The following is a 19,282-nucleotide window of genomic DNA, read 5'->3' as shown; positions in this document are numbered from 1 at the left end:
ACCATTTTTTTAAAAGAAAAAGAAGCAAAAGACTTTTGTATTTTCATATGCTCCTTGAAAAATAAATGCCTGAAGAGAATACACGTAGTAAAAATGGAATTGGGGAGACAGGTCTATTAAATGGTTGTTTGACCATGTTATAGATGCTATGATGTTTCTGTAATTTTGAAGGATGGGGTAATGTAATCTTTGGGTCCTCTTGAAGTCTTCACAGAATTGTGAAGGGACAAAAAGAAGCAGGCAGCCTACTCCCTGTCTTCCAGAAGTTCCCAATCAAGATGGGATATCCATGCAAAATATAAGAAACAGCTACACAATAAAAATCAATTGTAGACAGTAAATACAAATCAAACTTAAGTACTATGAAATATAGCCAGAGTCTGCATGTGGGGAAGCTACTGAAAACAATAAAAACCTTCTGGAAGTCTGTGTTCTAAGGTTCTGATAATTTTGGAATGTTGGATACAAATGAAAATCATTTTAAAACTCCACAGTGGTAAACAATAATATTAATAATGACAATAACTCACATTTATATAGCATTTTATAGCCTACAAAGTTGCTCCCTTGCAGCAAATAGTTCATGTATTAGCACATACATTTTACACATAATGCTTGATTTCTAGAAACACTGAACTCTGACTCTGGAGCCCCTTGTTTTTCCTAGGTTATTTTGAGCAATCAGTTTTACAGAGCATAGCCCAAATCCTTAGCAATGAAAATCTTTATTTATAGTACATACAAAGCACAAGTCCAATAAACAAAGCATTTAATTAGGACATAAAGCAAGATAAATATAGGGAAATAAAATCATTTTCTGTTCTCCTACACTAGTAGATGTAATTCCTTTATAGGTTATATGGGGGTTATGATCTAATACCTCCAATGTCTCTAGCCTTCCAACATAGAAGAAAAGGAGCAGGGTCGCTTCAGAACCCACAGCCCTATTGTAAAAAACTTAGGGTTCAGTACTATCTGACTCAGAAACTGTGGGTCAGCAGAAACCTCTTCTGACAGACTAGAATTTGCTGAAACCTCTCAGGTTCCCATGACATCAGGATTCCACTGGGACTCCTAGATTCCCTAGACTCTAGTGGCAACAGCACCCTGGGTGTTCCCCCTTCTATCTCTTTAACCTGACCACAGCTCTCAGCTTGCTTCTCTGTTTCTACTGACCCCCTTAGTTCTGACAGTCCTATATTTTTATTTCTATCTCCCTTCCACATGGCAAGCTCTCTTATATTTTTTTCTAAGTTCATACCTTGTCATAAAATCCTTCATTTTGGCAAAGCCTCGCAGGATTCTGATATCCTGAAGCTTCCCCCAATAAAAAAATAGTTCTTTTGCTACACCTATTATAGGTGGTGGTGATGGTAGTAGCAGTAGTAGTAGATAATAGCCTTTACATAGCATTTTAAGGTTTATAAAATTTTTTACATATGATATTTCATTTGATCTTCAAAACAACCTTATTAAGTAGGTGATGTTATTATTCCCCTTTTAAAGATGAGGAAATTGCGGCTGAGAAGTTGAGTGACTTACACAGGATCACACAGATAGTGTCTGAGGAAGGATTTGAACTCAGGTCTTTCTGACTTCAAGTCCAACAGTGTTGAAACTGTGCTGAAGAGCTCCATGAAAAACACAACACTTGCCCCAATTACATAAAAAAAGACAATTGTGTTTCTGAGAGTTCTGCCCAAGACTGTGAACAAAGTCTAAGTGTTAGAGCCAATATTTAAATTTAATGTTTCTGAATTACAAGAATTACAAACACTAGAATTTCTACCATACCATGCTGCCTCTCTGAATAAAAAAATACATATGAATGACTATATAAAACAAAAATGCAAATATTTCATCATATAATTATTAGTTTATTTGCAACTCTGACCTACAAGAAAATGACATGGAAGGAAATGATACAGAATTAGAAGGAAAAAAAATGATACATAATTAGAAAGAAAAGATAGACAGAGGACAGAAGTAAAATGGTCCACTTGGTAAAAGCCTGCAAAGATTTTGAGGATCAGGATTTCTACTGGCAAAGACACTTGGACAAAATCTACCCTAGTTATAAAAATTTACCCTGGCTAGCACCTTAATTTCATTGTGAAAACAGAATACTTTTATCATTGAAGTCTCTCACTGTGGATGAAAAATATGAAGCACTTTTGCCCCTCCTTCCTCCACGTCCTGCTCTCTGCTTTCTTTAAATCTTCTATCTCCCTCCTTCCTTTCTTCTCCATGCATGCAGTGCAACATGTGATTATGGTGCTTTTTTTCACCTGCACTTACTTCACTGCACATTTACTAATGTGGCTCAGCTGGTAACAAGTGAACAAGTCTGTAAACTAAACTGAAAAGCACTCTGATATGATAAAAAGTTAAGCCTGATGAAATCCCTAAAGTTCAAATCAATATTGTGTTACTTTACATGATGCAGGAGGCCCAGAGAGCACTGAGATGGGTATCTAATATCCTCATATTTGCCACGTTTCTTTTACTGTTAAATGCACAGGACACACTCAGCAACGTGGCATGGGCCTCTGTTCCTCTAGGAATTGATTATGCTTTTTATCTGGTTACTTATGAGGACTTAAGAATTAAATTCACACATCACATTCAAGGGTACATTAGCAATTTCAGGAATGCAATTAGCACTTGGTGGTCCATAAACTGGAGGACAAGCTGATCTCTTTTCTAGAAACAAATGCTTCTGCTTAACCAATACGCATCTTTCAATGATTCTTTTGAATAAGAAGTTGATGAGGGAATCAAGAAAGCACATCAAGTTTATTTGTATTTTAAAATGTCTTGGAAAGAGATTATCAACAGTATTGGAACTCAGATCTTCTACTTATCCCCTGAAAACATACAGCAAGGCTAATGAAGGGAAAGAGTATCAGGTATAATAGCTTCTGAAATATAGCAGCTGGAGACTCAACCAAAACCATATGGTCACTTCCCAATGGCCACTGAGCTGTCCAGAGGAAAATGACTCAGATAGGAGGAACCTCAGCCTGAACTACAGCTGAGAAGATGAAATAATCTGTTTCTCCCTGTTGTCTAAACTACTCAGGCAGCTTTCCCACCACCTAAAGCAACTTTGTCGCTTTCTCAGAAGTATTGGTTTATTACTTTCATGGTTTAAAAAGGAACAGAATTATCCTCCCTATTATACTCACATGTTTTAAAGGCACAATTTCTATACTCTGATCCTCAGATCCATAACTATGGAAACCAAATATTAGTAGATCCTAGAATAAGGATTATATGATATCGCCCCTGATCTAAACCAAACTATGTGTTATATACATAGTGGGAATTCAGAATATGCTTAGCAAGTGATCGATCGATCCTCTGCAAGTCTATAAAGAGCCTACCTGCATTAGAAGGCAAGCTTGTTGTTGAGTAGTTTCAGTCATGTCCATGACCCCATTTGGGGCTTTCTTGGCAAATACACGGGAGTGTATATATTTCCTTCTCCAGCTCATTTTACAGATGAGGAACTAAGGCAAACAGTGTGAAGTGACTTGCCCAGGGTCACCTATCTAGTGAGTTGTGGAGGTTAAATTTGAACTCAGGTCCTCCTGACTCCAGGGCCAGCACTACAATCCACTGTGTCAACTAGCTGCACTTGGTGATTATTTCATTCTTAGTATTTGTAGCTTCAGTGCCTGACAAGAGTTCCAGGAACATAGTAGGCACTTAATAAATAAGAGTAGATTGTTTGATTATATTCTCAGGTACTGAAAGAACTAGCAGGTCTGACTGCTGTGCCACTGACAGAAATATTTAAAATGTCATGAAAAGCAGGAGCTATTCCACAAGATAAGACACGGGAAAATGTATTAATTTTTTTTAAATGGAAGAAGAAATTCTGTAAATGACAGGCCAGTGATCCGATTTTAATTCCTGGTAGTAAAGAGAAGTAAGAACAAGTCATTCCAGACAAACTTTAAATTTCTCTCATTCAAGGAGCTTCAGGATATGTTGAAGACTCCTTTCATCTGGGATCCTTCATTTGTTTTATCAATTGTCCTCTTGCATTCACACACTTTTTTTTCTTTTATAGTTTAATCTCACATATGTATTCCTCACCTCAGTCAAATGGATTCCCAATTTCATTGGGTCATTTAAAGGTCTAAAAGGAGGAATCAAGGTGGGGACAGTGGGGAGCTGAGTAGTATAGGTAAGGAACCCTGGAGGATATCAGAGGGAACAAAAAGGGATCAAAGGATCTTGGAGGGCAAAGGGAAGAGTAAATGAGACCTTTGCAGGGATGGGGGGGATCTAGGAAAGAGTTACATTCTCTGAAAGTAAGCATTCATTTAAGGTTCATAGAAGACTAAGAGGGTCATAGTGGGAATTCTGAATTATATAGATTTTTATATGTCCAGATTGTCCCCAAATCCAAATAAATGGTCTATTCAATTGTAATATTTAAAACTTAACATGGGGCACATGTGCTTCAAAACCAATGTTATGTTGTGTGTCTACAGCTCTACCAAGCAGGATGACCTGTATACTGGAAATGAACAAAAATGTCTAAAAGAGAGTTAGTAACCAAATCAGTAATGAATTAGAGAAAACATCTAGTTGCTCTCAGAGGAATTCAGGTTACCTGATACAGATACAAACTCAAATGAGGGCCACTAATGTGTACATCAGGATTCCTGCAGATCACATATGGAATTCAGTTTTAAAATATGATATTATTCATATTTTATTTTTATTGATTTTTGTTAAATATTTCCCAATAACATTTTACTCTGGTTTGGGCTGTGTTCAGGAGTATTGCCGGCCGAGTGTTCTGACACCTCTGAACTATATTCTCAGGTACTGAAAAAACTAGTGGGTGTTACTGCTGTGCCACTGAGAGAAATATTTAAAATGTCATGAAAAACAGGAGCTATACCACAAGATAAGATATGGGAAAATGTATTAATTTTTTTAAATGGAAGAAGAAATTCTGTAAATGATAGGCCAGTGATCTCATTTTAATTCCTGGTAGTAAAGGGAAGTAAGAACAAGTCATTCTAGACAAACCTTATTTCCTTTTTTGAAAACGTTATGAAATTGGCAGATCAGGAGAACCCTGTAAATATAGTTTACTTAGATTTTTGGCAAAAAAGTGATTAAAAATCCCATTGCCATTCTAATGGAGGAGATGGGGAGACGTGGATGAGACAACCATAAATTATATAAGATTCAAACCAGATTGAATAGTTGGACTCAAAGATTAGTTGTGAATGGTTCAGCATCGATACGTCTGTAGTAGGATGTCCCAAGGGTTTGTGCTTGACCCTGTACTGTTTACCATTTTAAACAATGACTTGGTAAAGACACAGCTGGAATACTCATCATATCTGTAGATGACACTAAAAGGAAAGGATGGCTTAAACCCTGGATGACAGAGTGAGGATCCCAAAAGATCTGCACAGGGTAGGACATCTGACTGAATTTAAGATGAAATTCAAAAGAGATGAATGAAAATTCTTATGCTTGGGTAGAAAGAAAAACCAACTTTACAAGTATAGTATGGAGTTTGTCTGGGGGTTTTAATGGACTGCGAACTCATTATGAGCCATTGGCATGATATCTAATCCCCCAAAACTAATGGAATCTTGGGCTGCATTGAAAGGCATAATTTCCAAGAATAAGTTCATCCACACCTTGCCCTAGTCATACCACATCTGGAGAACATCATATTCAATTCTGGGTGCCACAGTTTTAAAAAGGCATTAGCAAGATGGAGAGTATCCAGAGATATGTGGTCAAGATGATGAAGGGCCCTGAGACCATGACATATGAGGATCAGTGGAAGGAATAGGGGATTGTTTAGTCTGAAGAAGAAAAGACTTAGGGGAGAGAGGACATGAAGCACTTGATGTGCTATCATGTAAAAGAGGTTTAGATTTGTTCTCCTCGGCCATGGAGGGTAAAACCAGGAGCAATGGGTAGAAGTCAGAGAGAAGAGAATTTAGGCTTGTTGTCAGGAAAAAAATTTCTAATAATATGAAGTGGACTACTTCTAATTGGAGATATCCAAGGAGAGGCTGGATGACTATTTCTCTTGTATGTTATACTGGGGATTCTTTTCAATTATAGGTTGGACTAGAGGCCAACTGAGCCCCTCCCATCCATCAAGTTATGGTATTCTTAGGACTAGAACTAAGAAACTCAAGATAGCCACCTCAGCGGTATTTTACATTTTATTTTTAAGTACAGCTAGTGATAGAATTTGTTCATTTTGATGTCTAGTCTCATGAATTAAAATCAGGATACTGATGGTTTTATTATTTGGATAGAAAGGAGGGAGAATAATTTCAAGGAGCCAGGAATATTCTCTTATTCAGAGAAAAACTTAATACACCTGCTATATACATCATTTTGGGGAACATAGTAGTAGTTTTAGACAAATGAGAAAGCACCATCACCATGTTCCCACTGGTGTTCCAAATGGTAATCTTGTACTTCTCTCTGGGCTGCTCACTGTACTTCCTATATGTATATACCCAAAGCTATGCTAGACCATGAGTTGTATGGTGTTTATTAAGTACTTAATAAGTGCCAAGCACTATGTGATTGAGGATACATATACAAGTAAAAAGAAAGACAGCCCCTGCCCTCAAGCAGCTTATATTCTAAGGGGGGAAGACATTCCACAAAAGGGAGATGAAAAGTATGTAGGAAGGAAGGCATCCATGTTGGGGGCCATAAGCATAGCTGGAGGGGGATGCACATACAGTTCTTGTCCTCTCCTCAGGAAACATGTTACTTTATCTCCTCCATTCCCACTAACCTCACACAGAGTGGAAAGCCTTATCTTGGAGTTGCAGCTATTAACATGAAACATGTAAAAGGTTCTAAAGATGTGCTATCCCTTACTTAACACTCAGGGATCTAAAAATAAGAAGAATTTTCAGCACAGCCTCACTGCAGCTAAACTGCCACCAATCAAAGGCAGATCCAGGGAAAGTTGCTTTGCCTGAGCATCTGTTTCTCTCTCTGCAAGAAGAGAGAGTCGGGGTAGGTGATCCTCGAGGTCTTGGACAATGTGATTGTGTTAACAGAGTAACGTGGTTACCTGATCCTCTGGGAGTTTGCTCTTTTCCCTGCAGCGACGAGTTCTGCCTGTTTCTATCTCCAGATGGTCTTCTACTCTGCATTTCTGGGCTTACTGTCAATCTCCCCAGGTTGGGCCTCTTCTTCCTTGATAATATCTGTGCCTGTGCTGCTGATAAGTGCAAAATCTTTTCAATAATTAAACCATTTTCCCTCCCCAAGAAAACATCTCCCATTTAAAAAAATCATGCTCAGTAGACCTCCTGAATAAGCCCTGTACGACACAATGATCCCCACAAACCATCAAAACCAAATTCTCAATGTGATAGGAATTTTCTAATATTCACTTAATAAGTGCTCATGGAAATTCATTTTGCTGACATCATAAAGAACTGCATACAATTCATACTTCAAGTGGCACAGTTCCCTTGGTGTGTCCTCCAAGTTTGAATGAGTTTTGCTTTGAGTTTGACAGAATGAACATTTCTTATATTTAACATCAATTTGTGCTTTCAAGGTGGTCAAATCGGCCTTACCAAGAGATTTCCAAACATTTTTACATGCCTATAACCTGTCAACCACATCTTCTTGATAAGGTGATAAAAAAACACAATACTGGTGGCCATGGGTTTTATTTTCAACTATTGTTTTTTCTTACATTTCTATGGCCTAATTTCTTTTGGGTTTGCCTTTAGGATTAGTTTGCTAATTGATGCAGGCCATTTTGTTTTGAGGGTGGAAAATACATTTCACCACATGCATTTATCAATTTTAATCAATTTTTCTTTAAAATTTGAGATCATTTTCATGCACTTCTTCCAGAGTTCTTGAATTCATGAGGCAACAAATTTTGACAGTCTGGGCCAAAGTCCACAAGAATATGCACAAACATTTTCTATTGGGTGGCTATGGTTTAACACAAAACCAAGACATAAATGAAAGGCAAACTGCAATTATTTTTTGGGGGGGAACTATTAATAAATTCTCATGGTACCTGGAAACTAACTGCAGTCATATTTGAGAAGGTGTGTGGTATGATTTGCATGTACAATTTTCACCTACAATTCGGAAAAGGAATAAAAATGCTGAAGAAAAGTTTGCTTAGAATCCTAGAATACTTCATTTAGTTAAGTGATGTAATATCACCTACATAAATACAGGGCTCAAGGAATACTACTGCTTTCTGGTCGAAGGTAAGTAAGTGGTTGAATCTATGCCAAAAAGGGATGAGGGCAGGTCCATCTAAATATGCATTAGCAGAATTAGGATTGTCAGTATTGTCAGGCCTAGCCTAAAAAAAAAAAGTGGAGTTAAGATATGGAGGTGACCAGGGAGTAGAAGAGAATGACATTTTACTAGAAAGTATGAAATATTCTGAGGCTATATTAATGAGTAAGTAGGATTCTTATTGAGCAAGAAAAGAGAAGGAAATAGTGGATTAAATTAAGAGGAAAAAGTATTAGTGGGAGATATTTTTGAGAGCTTTTTCGGGAAGAAAAAGAAGTTGAAATCCTTTAAAATCTAGAGGATATTTTGTTCCAGTACAATTAAATAAAGCTTTTCTAGTTATTTCTATCTCCTGAACACTCTGAATACATAAATAAATTGCCTCTTTTGTTTCTTTTTGACAGTCATATGAGGAAGCAGTAGTATCCTCTTTTCAGAAAGACAACATGAAGGCACTAAACAGGAAATATCCCAGGATGAAACCAGGCCAAAGTCAAGATTTGGATCCCATCTCTTTCAGGAAGCCCAATGGAACGCTGAACACCAACATTGCCAGCATTCTCCAGACCAATCAGGAAAATTTCCTCTCAGTCCTACACATAGATGATATTAATTTCTGCCTCTGTGTCTTTTTTCTTCCCAGAGGCAAAGCTTCCTTTCTACTGTTTTTTTGGCTTCCCTTAATTCTATTCATCCATCAAGGTCCAGTTTATGACCCACCTCACTCAATGAAGGCTTCCTCGACTTTCTTAGCACATACTGTTCATTCATTTTATAAATATTATTATATTTGTAAATATTATCAGATACATTACTGTAAACATAGTGCAGAATCTGGGACTTAATCGTTCTCCAATTGTTTCATGTGCCTTCCCAGCCAGATTATTAATTCCTTCACAATAGGATTCATTTCTTGCACTTAGGATCATAGATTTAGAACTTGAAGGATACAATCTAGGTACAGTTAAGACTGGTAGTTGCCTAGTTCAACCTCCTTCTTTTACAGATTATAAAAAACAGACCTAGAGCTATTAAGTGATTTCCCCAGGTTCACAATGGTAGAAAGCAGTAGAGTCAAGATTTGAACACAGGTCCCCTGACTCCAACTCCAGTATTCTTTCCACTTCTTTTGTATTCTCCAAATTGCCTAGCACAATGTTCAGCAAATAGGAGACACTTAAACAACTGTTTGATTGAGAGAATAGAAAAATATATTCACAGTAATAGTATTTCAGAGATGGAAGGAATTTTGTAATCTAACCTAATCAACTCCTGTTATAGATCAGAAAATGGAGGCCCAGAGAGGTTCAATATATAACTTGCTCAAGGTGAAGTTGTAAAGCAATGACTACTAGAATTTGGGTCATTGGACTTCAAGATCCAGTGCTGTCACCACACTGCCTTTTATATCCCTAGACATTTTTACTTTTAAAAATTGTTTCAAATAATGTTTTTGAAGCTACTAATGAATAAATGCTACTTAAGGTCAACTTTTTCAAAAGTTATATTTTCAATAATTAAGCTGGAATTACCTGGGATTCTACCACTAGAATCTCATTATGCAAAGCACCTGAAATTTAAAATCATCTTATTTCTTGTTCTAAAATTTAAAAAAAGGAAAGCAAAAACAACCCCAAGAAAACACAAACAAACTAACAACTTCCTCAACATGGTAGGTCTCTTCCTCTAACAACTTCCTCAACATACAAACCCCTAACAGTGAAAGAATGACAGTCATCATTTCCATTATGTACTTTAATCAGGCTTTCACCAAATTACTAAGGTAAAACTAAATGATTAGAGATTTTTGCCATGACTTCGAAGCAAAGAAGTTGTTGCCATTAGTGACAGAATCCTATGAAGAGATTTAGACCAGACTGTATGTAGTCATCTGTGACAAGCACCATCATGGAAAAGGTAAATTTAATTAGAACATCATTGTCATTTTTGTGCTTATAGATTGAAGGAATTTCAGTATCTTTTACCCTTCTGTATTTCCCATTGTGACTTCCTTTCAGTTGTCCTCCATGATAACAATAACAGCTGACATTTACAGTGTTTGCTATGTGGCCAGGAACTGTGCCAAGAGCTTTACAATTATTATCTCATCTGATCTTCACAACAACCCTGGGGTATAAGAGCTGTTATTATTATCATCCCCATTTTACTGAGAGGAAACAGAGACAAACAGAGGTTAAGTGACTTGCCCAGGGTCATACAGCTAGCAAGTGTCTGAGGCTAGATTTGAATTCACATCTTGCTGACTTTAAGCCCAATGTACCACTAAGCTGTCTTATGACTGGTTCCATTACCAAGTACTAAACATAAAGATAATAATTGCTTTTGTTGGTTTTAATTCACTCAACAAATCTTAATTAAGCACATTTTAAATACAAGGCATTGTGTTAGTTGTGTTATGAGAGACACAGGGACATATAATACAGGGATCATCTGAGCTCTGAAACAGCTTACAATCTAATTTGTTTGTCTGGTTCATTTGATTTCATAATATCATGACTAATCTGTGAAAAGCAGGCAACCTTATTCAAAATACCAGCACCTTTTTCAGATTCAATAAAGGTCTATAGTTTCAATTATCATCTCCATGTAGATGTCTGTCAAAGTTCTCTCTCCACCCCTAATCACTCTGAAGAACTCAGTCCTCTGTTTCCAACTGCTTGCAAACTCAAACATATTCAAGATGAATTCATCATCTTGCCTACCCCTTCTTCATTTCTATTGATAGTACTGTCTTCTTCCCAGTCATTTGGACTTGTAGTCCTGGGAGTCACATTTGAGTCTTCTCTCTCAATTCATTTGCATAATTGTCGAGTCCTGTTGAGTCTACCCTCATCTCTTCCTTGGCCTTTGTAATAGTCTCTTAACTGGTCTTCCTGTACCTCATTCCCTCTCTGATCTACTTAGGTCAGAGAGCTTGACGTCTATTCCTGACAAAATTCTAGAGCTATTATTAAAGGGGTGATTAGTAAGGATTTAGAAAAGGAAAAGAGAGATCACATAATCAACATGACTTCATCAATAATTGGTTTTTCCTCTTTGCATAATTACTTAGAATACATTAAAGGAGTGCTATAGATACAGTTTAGCTACTTTTAGATATGTGATAAGTATTTGATAAAGTTTCTCCTACCTTTCCTGAAGAGAAGTGAACTAAATTACAGAACAATTAGGCAGATGCAGACCTGGTTGGATAGCCTGACTACTTTGATGCGCACTGGGACAAGGCTGCCAGCAGAGTGTCCAAGGGATCTGTGCTTGCCCCTGTGCTGACATTTTTATTAACGACTTAGATAAGGGCTTATCAAGTTTGCAGAGGACATAGATGGGAAGAAGAGGTACAATAGAGTCAAGATGCAAAGAAGATCTTGACAGACTAGAAAATTTGGTTGAATTGATTAAGATAGTCTTACGTATGGTTTTTAAAAAAATCAACATTACAAGCAGAAGATAAAGCACAGTTAGACAACAGGTCTAAAAAAGGCTAGGGACCTGTCATGAATCAAAAAGTAATGTGGCAGCTCTCTAAAACAAATGCAGTCTTAAAGCTGTATTCTTGTTCTCATTTCCATTTTGTCTCATTTTGTTCACATTGCCTTGGATAATACCCAGGAAGTGATGCTCCTGGGGTACTCTGCCCTGGTCAGATCACATCTGGGGTAGTGTGTTCAGTTTTAGTTCCACATTTCAAGAAGTACATTGATAATCTAGAAAAGTTTCAGAAGGCAACTAGCATAGTGAAGAACCTTGTGTTCATGCCACAGGAGTTCCATGAAAAGCACTAGGGATGCAGAATATTGGGGCAGAGGTGGACGAGATTAGGGAAGACAATTGTTTCAAGTATTTGAAGGGCTGGCACATGGAAGAGGGAAGAGACTTATTTTGTTTGGTCCCAGAAGATAGAACTTAGAGCAATTGATGGAAGTTTCAAAGAAGTAAACTAAGATGTGATGTCACGCAAGACTTTCTAACAGGGAAAATAGTTCAAAAGTAGAATGGTCTTCCTCAGGAGGTCCTCAAGCCAAGTCTAGATAACCACTTGTCAGGCATACTGTAGAAAGGATACTCTTTTAAGGAGGGAATGGTATAGAATGCTACTGAGTTCCCCTTCTACCTTTTAAATTTTGTAATGCCCTTCATAGCTTTGCCTGATGTTCCCAATATACTGCTCTGATCATGTCATTTTTTCCACCTAACAATCTTCAGGGGTTCCTTGTTTCCTCTTATGTAAGATAGAACTTCCCTGTTGTGGCATTCAAGGCTTTCCACAGCCTGCCTTTAATGTACCTTGCCAACCATATTTCATACACAACATTCACATACTTGACATAATTCCAACCACACTAGACTTCTTTGTTCTCCACTCCTGTGCTACATGTTTCTGTTCACATGGTCTCTTCTTGGAATGCCCTGCCTCCATCTCTGTCTTTCTGAAGTTCTTCCCTTTCTTTGAGGTTCATCTCATGTGCTCCCTCCTCCATGAAGATCTCCTTGACTCTTACCTTCACCCTTACTCCTATCAGGAGAAAGTGATCTCTCCTTCATAAAACTTTGCCTGGACTTCTGCCTTTGCAACTATTTCATTATTTCTTGAAGTATACCACATATGTGTGTATATGCATGTGTTTTCCCCTTCTAAGACTGTAAGCTCTTTGTACTAGCATCAAGCACAGTGCCTGCACAGAGTGCTTAATGAGCGTTTGTTGAATGAATAAGTATTATATGTGTATCTCATATATTCATCTCCTACATGAAACTTTCTCTGACCTTCCCCCTCCACACTGACCCCTGTTCTTGGTGTAAGAATAGGGAGCTTTCTCTACCTATTTGCTATAGACATGGTTTAAATGTTAAAGGATATCAAACTTATATCAGACTCCTTTCCTTGCTACCTCAGGTTCTACATCACTTGCCACACATGCAGCAACCAAATCTTGGGAGTCTTGAGGTCTGCTAAGTGTAAAACTTGATTATATGATGTCACTGTACATTTAATAGACTAGGAAGATCAAGTAATTCATGTTCTAAGTTAAAATGTCTTATCATCCTGTTAACGTATCACAACAAATCTTGAATCTGACACTTCAGTCAATAGTTTATATGTAGGAATTAAATGGCCTAGATCTGACTATGGTCTTTCTTGGTCTTAAAAGAAATTGTTAAAAGAAATGTTCAGTCAGATTTTTCAAGGAGGTTCAGGAATCCTGTCTGACAGGTAAAAGAAAAACTTCCAAAGCACCCTTCTAAGGTCAGATCTCACCAACAAAACATTGAAACAACTGTACAAAGACCTGAAGGGAATTCCTGCTCTCTGGGGAAATCTGACAAAAGTGTAACTGCGCAAATTATCTGAAAGCAAAGCAAGGTAAAGCAAAACAGAAATATATAGTCCAGAAAAATCCCTTCCTTCTGAGGACCATTGAAGTTAGGGGGCCTAAATTATCTTGATTTACTCTCTATATTAATCATTCTACCCTATAATATTTTATTTCTTATCTCATTTTGCTCAAACACAGATTAAGACAGCTCCTAGAAACTGCAGGAAACAGAAGAGTAAGAAGACAATGAGATCTCTGAAATATTTATTCTCTGGGATATGAGGAACTGGACTGTCAAGAGAAGCCAAGATTCAGTCCAAGAGATTATAAAAAGAAATAGTCTACTATGTCCTCAGGGTTATGGAAAGTTACCATATAATCTGAGCTACAGACACTGACTCATTTTCAGAGACAAGCTTCCCTGTTCTTTCATAAGTAATGGACCAAGTCTATTTGACTAGTGAAATGAATTGCCAATGTTTGTTGTTCTCCACACCCAGAAGAGATGCTAAGGCTTAATTATTCACTATAAACATTTTAAAAATAATTTTTAGCATAAGAGGCAGGACTGGGGAATTTAGGAACTGTGTCTAATGAACAAGCATGAGTGGAATGCCCACAATGACCACGCTCTTGAATGTGTCCCAGCTTTCACGTGGTTCTGAATTGATCTGGAGCTTCAGGATCCACTTTCAGAAAGACCTGTTACCTGTGACAACATTACAGAGGAAAACTTGGTCCACACCCATTCATGCACCAAAGTATGATAAAACAATATGGAATTTTAGTGACTACATTATAAAATGTGACAGAAACAGTAGTAGTCAAATGAGTCTCATGAGATGATGGGGATTTTATTTACAACCTTCCTTTTAAGTGCCAGACAGAGATGAGGAGGCAGAGAGCACATGGCTTCCAAGTCATCCACTTGAAGTGGTGGTGGCAGGTACTCCTTTCTGCTTCCCTGCACATTTCCTCTTCTTTCTTGCAGGCCAGCCTATTAACATCCCTTCCACCTGCTCTCTGGTCTCCCCCTCCTTCCGAGAAGCTCCCACTGTGGTGCGTGCTTTGCCAGGGGAAACTTACCATATTAGGTAAATTTTATTTGTTGTTCTGTAGCTGGGCAGACACTGCACAGGTGTCTCAGTTTGAGTGGGGGGAGAGATGGGGAAGCAACAGAATGCTGAGGGCGAGGGAGGCACAGGGGAGGGAGTAAGAGAAGCAGAAGAAGAAAGAGGGACAATAGGAGGGAGAGACACGTAAGGGGTTTGGTCATCTGGTAGCAGAGGAGAGGTGAGGGGAAGGAGAAAGCAGTATAAATCAGAGTTGGGGATCTGAGTAGGTGACAGAGCAAAGACAGTATAGAAAGGAGAACATTCAACACAATATAGGGAGTGTTCGCTTCTGCCACCTGTACAAAAGAAAAAGAGCAATCAGGATGCAGCATCCACTGTCCAGACAGAAAATAAAATTTGTGAATGAATCCAAGATCAAAATGTGATTCCTTGTGGGGGGGGGGGGTCTGGAACAACTGGGTAGAGGGACCTGCTCCTGGTTAAGAGGACACAGAGTTCATTCACTTAGCACATCCTTGTAGCCCCAAGAGCTAGCCCCAGCATTCCTAGGGTTGATACCTGCAAAATCTTTCCTAAACAGAAGAGAAGGTCCATCATACTTTTCTTGGGCCACAAATGTTCCCTCAGCCTTGTCTCCCTCCTCCTGCAATTTACTGGACCGGATTCCCTAGGGGCATCAGCAGAGTGAAAATGCTTAACATTTTCTTTTTCTCCACAGGTCTAGCTGGCCCTTTTGTCAGCGACATAAGGCAGCCTTCAAAAGTTCCTTCTGAATGGAGTTTTGTATTCCCCCTCAAAACACTGAGAAGCTGTCTAGTAGAAGAAGGGGGTCCCTAAAATCTGACTTTACCTTTATTGTACAAAGGGTAAGTTTGTGACTATATTAAGTGAAAATGGAGAAATCTCTGCAGGAATTGTAAGGAAGAAGAAGGAACATAGTAATAACAAGTGGAGGAAAAAAAGTGTTATCATATGAAGCAAATGAATCCCTACTAAATAATCCCACATCTATATTGTCAAATTTCCTTACTAAACCAACCTTATTTAAAAATTAGTAAATTGACAATAGTTTTTGAAAAGTATCAACAATTCTGAGAAAATGTGGAGGTGTATAACAGTCACTGCCTAGGAGACATTAAGGTAAATGGAAAGTGAACTAGATCTTGGAGGAGTCAGAAGAAACAGATTCTAATCCTGCTACTGTTAACAACTGGCTCTCTCTTCTTGGTTAAGTCACCTAACCACTCTGGGCCTGAGCTGCTTCAGTTGTAAAATGACTGAGTTTGGACTACATCAGGCACTCTTAACCTTCCTTTTGTCTTATAGCCCTTGGGCAGTCTGAGGAAGCCTAGGAACCCATGTCAGAAAAATGTTTTTAAATGCAGAATATAAAATGCATAGGATCACAAAGGAACCCAATTATATTGAAATACAGTTATGAAGATATTTAAAAAACAAGTTCACAGACCCTAGGTTAAGAATCCTTAGACTATACAGTAGAGAACATTCCATGTAGCTCTAATAATGCTTTATCTTTTAAAGCACTTTAAAGTGTACAATGCATTTTACATATGTTCTCATTTCATAAACACAACTACCCTGTGAAAGAGGTAATATAATTATCTTAACCACTTTACAGATTGATATGAGTCTCAAAGAGATGAAATTATTTGCCCAAGATCACTAAATGACACAGCTTGGATTCAAACACATGTCTTCTGTCTCCAGATTCAGCTTGCTACCCTACCAGCTTATGATTCTAACCACCAAACTGGAAAACATTACCCTTTGAAAATATTCATTTGTCTTCAAAGCAAGTACTCAAAGACTATAATGTAATCAATGTATACTAGATGGATAGATGGATATTAATTATATCAAAAAAACATTTGAAAGCATTTGTAGTTAGGCCTTACAACGTCTCTTATCTCAAACTAAAGCTTCCTTAGTCAAGTAGTCCTCTCACAGAAAAACTTGGATTGGCTTAAAGGAGTTATCTGTGGACAATCCATGGTGCTGTTTATGGACAAATTCCTTGTTATCATTTGAAGTTCTGAAAGTGAAGGCACTATGCAATAATTGGCGTTGGATGTGCATCATTTTTTACATATGGTAATGTGCATTTTTATTTGGTCATATAGTTTGGAAGGCTATTCACCAAAGAAATTGGACAATGATATACAAGGGTAGCAGTTAGGTTAAGAGTGACTTGCCTGTGAACTCATTAATCTCAGTCTTTAAGAGAAAACCTTCAATTGAATTCACTTGCAGTATGAGTGATGGAGATTTGAGGTTTACCCTCAAACTTCTGTTCCAGTTTATTCTTTCAATAAATACTTCTTTCCAGAAAAGTAAAACTTTGATCTTCTATATCTTTATATGCTTTGTGATTACTCAATCTGGTTTTTTCTCCCTTAGTTTTAGAAGTATACATCACTGTCCTGAAGACCTGAAAGTCCATGTCAAAAATGGCTAAACATCATATCTAGGACTATCTCTCTGGTTTGTATCCATCTAATTATATATCTGTCAAAAAAAAAAAAAAGACAAGAAAGAAAAGTTCCTTGAGGACAGGATTGAATTTTTCTTTCGTTTTCTTATCCCTAGACTTATCTGTATAGTGTCTATTACTCAGTAGGCTGTTGATAAACTGAACTGAATTTTGGAACTGGATTATTCTCTGTTCTGGCACTATGTTAACTTATGGTCATGATGGAGGATTAGAAATAGGTTTTACATGTGGTACAGCTGAACTCCATTTCACTGGTGAATTTCTCAGGTCATTGTGTGAGTGCTGGGATTTTGTGGCTTTGTTTGAAACACTTTGTGATTTTTCCATGTGGTGAGGACTTTATATCTAAGAGTGTATGTGTTAGGCACTTTATAAAAGAAATATTCTGAATGAGGAAAAAGAAAAAAAAAACTAGGACACCTTTCTGATGGGAACCACAAGGAGAAGTCCCTGACTGAATGTAGTCATTACTTTATAAAAAGAAACCTAAAAAAAATTTACCTGAAAACTTACCTAGAAAAGTATCTAAGACATCTATAAATTTAATTGATGATACAGGAAGCCACCCTTTTAATCAATAAACTTAATTATATTGATAGCACCAGTTGTTCCTAAATTTTATAGGGAGAATATGACATACGGTTTCTAGATGGAAGTTGCACATACAACAGAACTAGACTATAAGATGGTTTGTAATTATACAGATTTTGATATCATCTGAATAAAATTATGATTTCCTAAACATAATCATCTCATATAGGAAAATTCTGTCATATTATAGTACAACTTACTGTATGGCAGGTGGTCTGGGTACCACATCATTGCTATGTGGATTCCAGGGTACTTGGTCTTGAAATCAGGCAGTAACTTCAAAGAAATGTGGCTCTGAGCTTTCACAGATACAGGTAATTTACAGGTTATACAACCACCTCTTGCCTCCTCCCAGGTCATATCTTCAGCAGTTTTTCTAGGCTTCCTAAGGGTGGAGCCATACTACAGATAGGCCTTTTGCCTCTCTTTGCCTCAAGGCCAGGGCTTCTGGACACATCAAGTCCTAACTCCTCTCCAGGCTAGGAGAGCCCTAGGACCACAACACCACCAGATCCTACTATTGCTTATTTCCCAACCAGAGAACTCATCATCTCCTGCCCCAGTCGGTCTCACAGGCAGGCTTCCTGCCACTCCTAGAACATAGCAACATTGCCTAAGTCTGGGCAGCTGAGCATTTTGTGAAGCCTTCAAGAGTTGACCTTGAACCTTCTAATCGCCTTCGAATCATTTTCATCAGAAGACCTTTCCCCTCCACTGGTATCTTAATGGGATTTATTCCCCAATAGTGAGCAAACTCTTCACTCCTTACTCTTCCCCTATCCCAATGATAATGAACTCCTAGCTGTCTAAGAGCAAAACCTCCCTTCCCTGCCATCCCAGCTGTCTCATCCCTCACTGTCTTTCATCTCAGTCCTATTCTCCCAATGACCCATTCTTCCAACTGTGTCCCCTGGAACTACCACACTATAATCAATAAACTTCCCCTCATTGTGGGCATCTTCCTTTGGACAGACTGTGAGTTCCTTGGGAGCAGAGAATGTTTTTAGCCTTTCTTTGTAACTCCAGAGTTTAGCACAAAGCCTGGTGCCTAGTGCATAATGGGTACTTAATAAACACTTGTTGATTTGACCTTTTCTTGATTAGGTTTGGAACAACCAACATGGTAAGTGGGTCCAAAAAAACAACAACTAAAAAACAGAAGGATTGCCTTGTTGCAGTAAGGGCCCAACTGAAATCGGATAAAATAAATTCCTAAGGGACTCAGTCTTTCCATCTCCTGGCACTCACTGAGATATGGCTTCCCCTGAATAGCACTGCATCCCACCCCATCCCTTCCTTGTTATGCCTTCTTTCATTTCCCTTAACCCAAAGGGAAAGTCAGAATACATCATTAGCTCTTCCAGACCCCTTGTCCTCATCTCATATCCCTCTAACACAATTGCCTACAACCTACTCTTTACTCTAGTCTCTAATGAAGAGGTGGCTCTTATCCTTGCCAAAGACAGTTC

General features: G+C 38.0%; 1 protein-coding gene across 11 annotated transcripts in view; it reads right to left on the bottom strand.

Moving 5' to 3' along the window:
* The window catches only part of MARCHF10 (membrane associated ring-CH-type finger 10), a 204,559-nt gene that overhangs the window by 70,042 nt on the left and 115,235 nt on the right, over positions 1 to 19,282 (bottom strand). For 5 of the 11 annotated variants that reach the window (XR_011975112.1, XR_011975113.1, XM_072645890.1 and 2 more), the window contains one exon: positions 7,094 to 7,243. The exons of 2 other annotated variants lie outside the window; for them this stretch is intronic. Coding sequence is in view for 7 of the 9 variants with exons in the window: in XM_072645890.1 (XP_072501991.1) it covers positions 7,094 to 7,243 (150 nt within the window). In the remaining 2 variants the exon portion in view is untranslated. The remainder of the gene's footprint in view (positions 1 to 7,093; positions 7,244 to 19,282) is intronic. 4 more of the 11 variants (XM_072645887.1, XM_072645886.1, XM_072645884.1 and 1 more) reach the window with 1 other exon arrangement.

The sequence above is a fragment of the Notamacropus eugenii genome, chromosome 2 (assembly GCF_028372415.1).
Source record: "Notamacropus eugenii isolate mMacEug1 chromosome 2, mMacEug1.pri_v2, whole genome shotgun sequence".
NCBI classification, from domain to species: domain Eukaryota; kingdom Metazoa; phylum Chordata; class Mammalia; order Diprotodontia; family Macropodidae; genus Notamacropus; species Notamacropus eugenii.
Note: the sequence above shows the minus strand (reverse complement) of the source record. Positions and strands in the feature narration are given on the sequence as shown.